At 34.9% G+C, this 10,300-nt stretch overlaps 1 protein-coding gene across 1 annotated transcript; it reads right to left on the bottom strand.

Moving 5' to 3' along the window:
- Positions 1-7,958: 7,958 nt before the first annotated feature.
- LOC120187683 (ABC transporter G family member 16-like) lies at positions 7,959-10,094 on the bottom strand. The gene has a single exon (XM_039191342.1). The coding sequence runs from the start codon at positions 10,092-10,094 to the stop codon at positions 7,959-7,961; it is 2,136 nt and encodes a 711-aa protein (XP_039047273.1).
- Positions 10,095-10,300: the final 206 nt, after the last annotated feature.

Below are 10,300 nucleotides of genomic sequence, written 5' to 3'. Positions count from 1 at the left end.
AGTTTAAGGACTAAAACGTAAATATACAAAACTAACAAACCAAACAGTACTATACAATTGACCAGGCCAGTATGTTTAAGAGTGTTCACTCAAGTCTCATCAAATTATGAGTTAAGAGTAGAAGTAATTAAGCATATTGATTTTAGGACCAAATTGAACTTATTTAAACATGATGGGGTCAAAACAAGACTCACAAACACTTATGCCCTTTAATGAAATCAATTTCCCCACTTTTCTCGAATTCACAGAGAAGGGATTGATTCTTTCTGAAAAGGGATCGATCCTTTTCAAAAAGGTTCGATCCTATGTTGGATAGAAACTTTGGGATCGATCCTTTAGACCGAGTGATCGATCCTTTTTTAAAGGGATCGATCCATTCCCATAAAGGATCGATCATTTTTCTATAAAAGTGTAGAAGTCACAAGAATATGCATATTTATCTTGATAAACAATCACATAAAAGTAACTATAGACTATGATTGGACACTATCATACCACTTTATACATGTCAAATCAAAGGTGTAGCAAGCTTCATAAAACATGTCAACACGTTATTCATGGATTTGGCATCAAAAGTCAACAATTTTATAAAAGTTCATTTCAAACACAAGTCACCTACTCATTTTTGGTATTTAAGGTCATATCATGCATCCTAAAATCCTAGTAAATTTAGTTTAATAAGTTACACTTGCCTATACACTCCAAACACTTCTTTAAGGTCTAAATCAATAAGTTACCTACTTCATTGAATCTTTTCCTTGTTTGATCACTCTCGATGCCAAGTTTCTCGCCTCCACTCGATTTTATTACTCTGAAAAGTGTTTACAATGAGTGTGAGCTAATAAAGCCCAGTGAATGATAATAATTCAAAGACAAAGCACATAGTCAAGACGAAGCATGGCCCTATATGCTCATGTTTAATATATTATTACCTCATCACACAAGTAACATCATGACATACTTAAATGATCAATTACATATTCTAAATGCACACAATTTCCAATATTTACCAATATTGCAGAATTACTTAAGTCATGACATTCACAAGCATTCATGCACAATTACCTTCCTTGGCAAGGCACACACAAAACACAAATACTTTCACATACTTTCATTTTAAGATTAATGGCCTTTGTTCAAAACACAACTCACTCATTGGATAAACGAACTCCATACAACTCTCATTTTATTTTCGAACTCACATAGGTCCAAAACCACGAATTACAGAGCAAAGATCTACGCCCAACCAAACCTTGTATATTCTCGGAGCAAAGCTCAACGTACCAACCAAACCCCGTATAATCCTGAATCACACACACTTATACAAAAAAACATAGAGTACTCTTTTCTAGGCATGCCTTCATATCCAAAGGTCCTATTAAGAACAATAGCCAATTAATCCAAGTTTACCAAGAGTGGTTCTCAATGATGCATAGTTTTTCAAATATTGATTCAAATTCATTTTGAAACACACTTACGAATAGTTGTCAAAATCACCCACATATGTGGATAGTGAAAAAAGTTCAACTCTTCCAATCACATATTCACATTATTCATATTCTCTTTGAACTACACATCAGAATTGGTGATCTTGATCAACTCGCATATGGACAGCGAGAAAGTTCAGCTCGTTCAATCACATAATGGGAATATGTATATATTTTTGAAAAATTCTTTCAAAATCCTATGCATCATTTACAACACATTCACATTTCACATTCACGTCCCACATTCACATTTCATATTCACATTCAGGTATATCACATTGTACATAATTCGACATATCGCTTATTTCATATCCATAATTTCGACATATTTTTCATCACATACAAATTAACATAATTCATATCATCAACAACATCATTATCCAAATAACATAAACATATTAGAATTAATCAAATGCGTAAAATAGACAAACTTCAACCTTGAATCATATCTATTTCTAAGAATGAGAGCCACTCACCTTGTTGTCCGAAAATTGAAAATGCTCCCAAACGCTCACCAAACACCAAGCACAAAATCTCCCAAACAATTAACACAATAAGGACCTTGAAAATAAAAATAACACATTAAAATCTATTCTAAAATAGAGCAGAATTCTCTGTTTCTAAAACAAAGTGAAAACGTCAAAAATATTACCGAAACGACTCTCTGACACCTTCGATCTGATTTGCATCACTTCTCTTTTACAATAACTGATAATCAAAAACTAAATCAACATCAAATCCAATTAAAACAGTACAAATCAACCTTCACAAACCTAAATTCTTGAATTTCCAAAAACACTGAAATTCCACGTTATTTTTAAGAAATCGATATCCAAATCAATAGCAATTGAAAACAACTCAATTTCATTAAGAAAACCTCAAAATCAACTCAAGCAATTAGCACATTAATTAACTCTAAAAATCAATTGAAATCTTTTCAATTAAATCAATAATTCCACAAAATCATTAACAAAAAATCACTTGCCCTCAAAGCAGAAAAGAAAACCAAGGAGAAGATCCTTACCATACTGAAAATGGACTGAAAATGAGATCAACAATGGAACTCCATTATCATTAAGCCTTAAAATAATGAAGAGAATAAAATATATTCTTTTAAAAATTGAAAACAAGATTAAGGAGAGTGAATTTAGAAATCAAGTAGAGAAAAGAAAAGGAATTGATCAGCTAGGTTGAAATAAAATAAGAGAAAATGGAGGAAGTTAAGAGGAGCTACCAAATTGTGAAAATGAGAGAAAATGAATAACCAGAGAATGAAAACAAGTAATTAAAACAATACAATTGAAATTGAAAACTGTTTTAATATGATTATAATCACTCCAAAAATAACTCAATTTCATTAAGAAAACCTTAAAATCAATTTAAGAAACCAGCACATTAATTAACTTCGAAAATCAATTGATATCTTTTCAATTAAATCAATAGTTCCACAAAATTATTAGCACAATATCACTTGCCCTTGAAGCATGAAAGAAAACCAAGGAGAAGATCCTTACCTTGCCGAAAATGGATTGAAAATGATATCAATAATGGAACTCCATTGTGATCTAGCCTTAAAACAATGAAGATAAGAAAAGAGAATCTTTGAGAATTGAAAACAAGATTAAGGGGAGTGAATTTAGAAATCAAAAACAGAAAAGAAAGGGAATTTATTAGCTAGGTTGAGAGAAAATAAGAGAAAATTGAGGAAGTTAAGAGAAGCTACCAAAATGTGAAAATGAGAAAATTAAGAACACGAGAATGAAAACAAGTAATTAAGAAAATGTAATTTGAATTAAAATGAATCTAGATGAAATTATGGTAAAAAGGAGAAGTTAAAATACTTTAAGTTTAGGAGGAAAACTCTAAACATAAGCCTTGGTAAAATTGCTTCATAGACTTTGGACGTTGTGATAATTTACAAAATGGTCACTAAAATTACAATTTCCAATTCTTTCAAACTAGTCACCAAACAATTAATGTAACTTCCAAAATTAAAATCAAATATATAAAACAACTTAAAACCTTTCCAAAACATTTATTAAACCAAAATAAAAATTTTAATATTTTTCTTTCTTTCTCTTTTTTTTTATCGGAAATCCGAATATTGACCTGAAATCGACCCGAACTACAATACCCAATTTGGGATGTTACAACCTGTGTTCCCTTTCTTGGAATTCAATGTGTGTATGACTTCCTGGTTAATAATCTTGGTTTCCATAATGCTTCTACCAGAGATGAAGCTAGTCTGATTTGGAGCTATAAGGCAGGGAATGATAGGTTTGAGTATACGAACGAGAATCTTGGCAATGAGTTTGTAGAGGACCGTGCAAAGGCTGATCAGGCGAAATTCTTTAAGGGTGCGTTTGGTTCACGGAATGTAAGATTACCAGTGGGAATAAAAGATTACCAGGGAATAGGATTACTGGGAATGTTGTATTTTGTGTTTGGTTGGTTTAGCAGGAATGTAAGATTACCGTGTTTGGTCAAAGGAATAAAAGATTATTGGAATGTATATTTGACCAAATTGTCCTTATTATATATATTTGTATAATATTACAAATTGTAAAATATTTATATATTTTCTTTAAAAAATTAAATTCATAATATTTATATAATTTTTTTACAAAATTAAAAATATAAAAAATGTTTAATGAAAGGGTAAAAAAAATTTAACCCCTAAACTTCATATAAAATTTTAATTATAGACTTTTTTTGTAAATCTAAAATAATTTAAGGATAAATTTGTAATTTAACATTCGTATAATTTTTATTATTTAATGACAGAAGAAGGATATTTTTGAAAAAAAATAAAAATTTAAGGGCATTTTAGTCCAAAACGCCGGTAATGTTACAATACCTAAGGGAAGGGAGGTAATGACATTCCCGGTAATATATCCCAAAAAATCTACTATTGGTAATAAAACATTACCGGGAATGAGATTCCCGGCCAACCAAACATGGGAATGTGGGACATTCCTTGAACCAAACACCCCCTAAGGTTCAAGAGGCTAGCACTCTTGAGGATAAGGACAAGGATGGTTTTGTTGAAGGAGGGGTCTATGTCGTGCCCAGAATAGATAGCTTGAATCGTTCTGCAAATGGAGGGGCCCATAATCTCCCAATGTTTTTGGAAAAATGGGCATGAAGGTCGTCCGCCCCAGGGGATTTGAAGGGAGACATAATAAGCAGTGCGTCTTTGATTTCAGGAGGCTCAGGAATGCAATATTGTCAAATTTTTTTATCCATTGATTAACATTTAACATGGAATTCCAATTATCCATATTAAATTATAACATTATAAAACATGAGCAATAACATTTTTGCCGTTCAATCAAATGGATAAAATTATCTCTTGAATTTTTATTCAATCCAGTTATTCAAAATTTTACCGAAACATAGGTAAATAACCTAAATAACTCTTGGCAAAAGTATTGCTTAAGAACTTTAACTTTTCCTAACTTTTCACTTTAGACACCAAACTTTTAATTTTTTTATTTTGATCACTAACCAAAATTTTAGGGTATTACATGTTTAGTGGGGTTGTAGTGAGAGGGTCATTATCCTATACAATTTTTCAATATCATTGATTTTATTTATATCGATACACAATTAGACCCTTTCTTAAAATTGTTAGATTCAAAATGTATCGACAATCTTAGCTGTTGTGAGTTACAAAGTAGGAATAAAATTCCTTTTATCTTATGATTGATGTTCTATTATTTGTTCGCTACCTAGAATTTACACTTGATCTATTGATTTTACCACTGCAAAGACAGATCTGATTATAATACTCTTCTTTATGGGATACAATATTTGATATACACTTGTGTATAACTTTATTACTTGAACACGTTGGTGTATGCTTGTATTATTGTCGATACATTTTTTGACACATCACTATTCAACACCTACGTTGTCAAGGAACAATAAAAGCTCAATATAAAGCTCTACTAGATAATGACACATAAGAGTTGGTGCCGCTATCACGTGATGGTAAAACAGTAGGCTATAAGTGGCTGTTTAAAGTCAAACTCAATGCGAATGAATCCATTAACATATATAAGGCACAGTTGGTGGGTAAAGGGTCAGCTCAAGTTCCAGGTTGTGGTTTTGTTGATACATTCAATCTAATTGTTGAATTTTTTTCACTATGAACGTATTTCTGTCAATTGCAATTTAAAATCAGTGGCAGGTACGTCAAGTGAATATATAGATAAAGCATGTCTTAAATGAGATGTACAAGAGAATATCTATATGCACCAACCTGCAAGCTTCGTGGTTTGTAATAATCAGGAATAGACCTAGGTGAGGGTTGGTGGGGCAATCTATCCTCTAAAAATTTAATGTTATTATATATTTTAAATTCTTTTATATATTATTTTTTGCTTGAAAATCGGTTTTTGTCCCCTATACTTTTATAAGTTTAAGTATCCTTAAAATTTTATAAATTCAAATCATCTTCTAACACAAAATCTCGCGTTCGTCCCTAATAATTATAATGAATCTCTTTTGGTGTGCAGATTTAAAAATGTGGTGTATGGCCTGCGTCAGGCACCTCGAAATTGGTTTTGTAAACTGCATTCTTTGTACCCTTTGTTTTAAATCCTCCAATGCTGATACATCATTATTTTTGTATGTTCATGAAATAGTCACTACATATGTAGGCATGTAGCTATGTATGTTGATGACATCCTTGTCAATGTGTCATCCGAACATGTAACTCAAGTAATTATCGCCCTTAATGATCGCTTCTCCCTGAAGGATCTTGCTTGTGTTCAATATTTCCTCGGTATTGATGCAATTCATGCATCAAGTGGAGTTCAGTTGACTCATAGTAAGTTAATTGATGAGCTTCTTCGGAAGACTAACATGATTGGTGCTTGTTCGATTGATACAACTATTACAGTTGCACCCAAACTTGGAAAATCTCTTGGCATTGTGTTTTTGAATGTCACATATTTTAGAAGTGTTGTTGGTGCACTCCTTTATATTTCCCACACTAGGCTATATATTTCGTTTGCGGTTAATAAGGTTGCGTAGCATATGCAAGAACTACAATAAGTTTACCGGAGTGTTGTTAAGTGCAACATTCGTTAGCTCAAAGGTATTATTAACTGTGAACTATGGTTTAGACAAGACTCGTCCATTAGCAAGTGTTGCCTATGACATTTCACAGGACCTCAAAATTTTGGTACTCAAATTTTGAAAAAAAAAATATTTTTTCTATTGTACATAGGCGTAAATAAACTTCAGTGAAAAACTTAATTTAATATATTTGAATTTTATATTTTGTAAAAAATAATCATAATAAGATAAATTTTGATATTTTATAATTTCACCTTATTATAAAATATTTTAAGAATCTCATTTTAAAAAAGTAACATATGACATATACATCTTTTGAGATGGGTCTAATTCAGACGTCCAGATGTTCTTTATACCTTCATGGATATTAATTGAAGCAATGATGTTAACGATTGTCGCTCTGTATCAGGCTACTGCGTATATCATAGAGGTCACTTACTCTTTTAGAGTTCTGAGAAATAACATTCTATCTCATAATCAACCATCGAGACTGAATATCAAAATTTGGCTGATGCCACCTCTAAGATACTTTGGATTTAATCGATTCTTGTATATATGGGCATTGTTCATGGTGAGTCTCCAATAATTTGGTGTGATAACATCAATATAGTGGCCATGGCTACTAATCCGTTTCTTCATACCGAATACACTTTACTTTTGAAAAGGTTATAAAGCAATTGTTGGTTCTTAACTATGTTGCAGCTCATTTTGACTCAGTTAATGTCCCCAGTAATCCTCTGACAGTATCTCGCTTTCAAGCTCTTCGAAAACGAGTCTCTGTTGGATCCATCTCTTGTGTGGTGATGTAAGGTGCTCCTGGTGTATATTCGGTTGTAAAAAGGAAAAGAAAACATGGCGAATATTAAGCCTAACTAATTCTATTTGATAGCCCAACCAATTATGCTGGGCTGACTAAATTCTGTTGCTTGCCCAACTACCCTCAGCAGGCTAAATCAATTAATGATAATCTTATTAGGTTTAGTCACGAGATAGGCCTGGAATGTCTTAAGGCCCATATTAACAATGGTAATCTCGAATGACACAATAATACATGAAATGATCATTTTGAAAAAAAAAATATGTACAATATCAACCCTTTTAAAAAATATAAATACTAAATTAGTTAATCTATCAAAATACAAATAACATTTGAGATATTTTATCAAAAATTCAATATCAAACATCATCCCTATAATTTTTCCGAATGACACTTGATTTATTTAGATGAAGTACTAAAACATAAAAAAATAAACAATAATTTATTACAATTAAACTTAATGAGTTTTTAAGCCTCTGGACGTGTATTAAGAACCTAGTTAAGCAAGTGAGCCAAAGTCAGTATTTTCACCAACCAAAAACCTATTGAATTAATCGGATTAAACCCCTTCAATATCTCTTGTTTTTGCTTCCAAATAATAAAGAGAAGTAAAACAAAATTTGAAACAAGAAACCCCAAGCAATGGTAATCCAGAAGCAATTCCATTTACTTAAATCAGTCATCCCTTGTTGTTTGAGAATATCAGAACCCTTTCTCAAACATGTTGAGCTTGTAATAGTCATCCCTAAACTGTTCCCTATCGACTGCAATAACCTAACTTTCACCGCCGGAGGGACTTCTCCTAGCGGTGAATTGTCGAACACTTGAACGCCTCTGGCGAAACACTTCGTAGGGTTTTCAAATTCGTTTTGTAGTACGGCTTCGTATGGATATTTCACCAGGGAAAGGTAATGGTACCATATCCAGTAATCCGGGATTCGGTCTCGGTTGATGAAGAAGCCGCTGAAGAGTAGGAAATAGGCTAAAACCGAGACGGAGATCGTGTAGCCTAACATCAAATGCGGGACGACGCCCGAGAGGAATGTCACGAACGAACTCCCGCACCAGAACGAAGCGAATATAATTAAGAAATAGAATACAAATTCGGGGAATCCACCGTCGAGCCCTACAGCCCAAAACGTCGTCACGGCAAAGGTCAGCGACAGAATCGTCAAGCCCGGTATTGTTACTAGAGCGTTCGATATTACGTATGATAATCTCCTGTACGTGTAGTAGGCGGTTTCTCTCATGAAAATGTACCTTTCTTGGAGGAACTCCGGGAGGGCGTTGGTGCAAGTGTAGAACGTCGTCGACATGGAGAATGCGAAAAACCCTATTCTTTCTTGTACCCCTCTCGCCGAATTATCGAGCTGCCAATATACCGTCGCGAGAATGAAACCCGTCACTAGAACTGCTCCGAGTCGAACCGCGAAAAGCTCCGGCATTCGTCTTGAATTCAGGATGGATCGACTTGATAATACAAGGATTTCTTTCCAAAGTGGATTTGCTAATCCTGGAACTATTGAAGATGAAGTGACATCATTTGAAGCACCCGGAACAAGTTTACCTCTACCAATACTTGCGCTAATTGCTTCTTTTAGGGTTAGACCGAGTCGGTCCAGCTCGAGTTGGGTTGTGGTTTTCATGATTTGCCATGACTTGTTGAACTCGACCAAACTCTTAGTTCCTTCTGGAGATCCTTCGAGTTCTCGGATTAAGTCTAAAACGAACTCGGTTTTGTCCTCGCCCTCGGGTATCGGATGCCCGAACTCGGACAAATACAATGGCAGATTCATCGGTGAATCATTGTAAACAGTTTGCCCACGAGACAAGAACATCATTCGGTCTAGCAACCCAAGAATTCGAATACTTGGTTGATGAATTGACATTATAACAATGCTCCCGCTTTTAGCTATCCTCTGTAGAACCTTGATCACCATGAAAGCACTGGTCGAATCGAGCCCCGATGCCGGCTCGTCCAATAAAAGGATGATGGGGTCATGAATTATATCAATTCCGATCGACACACGGCGACGCTCTCCACAGGAAACACCTCGATGACCTTCGTCTCCGATGATTGTTTTGGCGGCGTTTCTTAGGCCTAATTGATCGATCAACGCTTCGACTCGAATTTTCTTTTTGAAATTCGGCAATGACTGAGGAAGTCGAAACTCCGCCGCGAACATTAAGGTTTCCTCGACGGTGAGCATCGGGTAAAGCATATCATCTTGCATAATGTAAGCTGAAATCACTTTCAACATCCGTGATTCCAAAGCTTCGCCATTCAAAGTGACTTCCCCTTTCAAACTCTCTTTAGCTATCCTATTGGCTAAAGCATCGATCAGCGTCGATTTACCCGAGCCACTCGCGCCGAGCACGGCCATTATCTGGCCGTCTCGAGCCACGCCTGAGATTTCATTGAGCAATGTCTTGTCGGCATCCGTGTCGGCGCTTCCACCCCTCCTGGAGAAGCCAGGCAACGCCATCTTGCGATGTACTTTTACTCTATACGTAAGGTTGTTAAAGGAAAGAACGAATGGAATCGGCCGTGGCCCTGTGATGTCGACGAGGACCTCATTGACCGGAGATTCACCGCCGGTGTCTTCTTTATGGGAATCTCCGGTGACGGTTGAAAAATCGACGGTGACAAACTCCGAAGAGAGTGGAGGAGGAAACTGGGAGGGATTATTATTAGCCGAAGACATGTTTTAAGCGATGGTGAGAAACTCCGAAGAGAGTGGAGGAGGAAACTGGGAGGGATTATTATTAGCCGAAGACATGTTTTAAGCGACAATACGAGACATGATGGGGCTTTAGATTTACCTCCCTTTTGCGTAAAATAATATATCAGCCAAAGGCGACGGCATCGGTTGTTTTCAAAGACCAGAAGAAGAAAAAAAATTGGGCGTTT

This window comes from Hibiscus syriacus, unplaced genomic scaffold (genome assembly GCF_006381635.1).
Source record: "Hibiscus syriacus cultivar Baekdansim isolate YM2019G1 unplaced genomic scaffold, ASM638163v2 tig00113725_pilon, whole genome shotgun sequence".
NCBI classification, from domain to species: domain Eukaryota; kingdom Viridiplantae; phylum Streptophyta; class Magnoliopsida; order Malvales; family Malvaceae; genus Hibiscus; species Hibiscus syriacus.
This window is presented reverse-complemented; position numbering and strand designations above follow the sequence as displayed.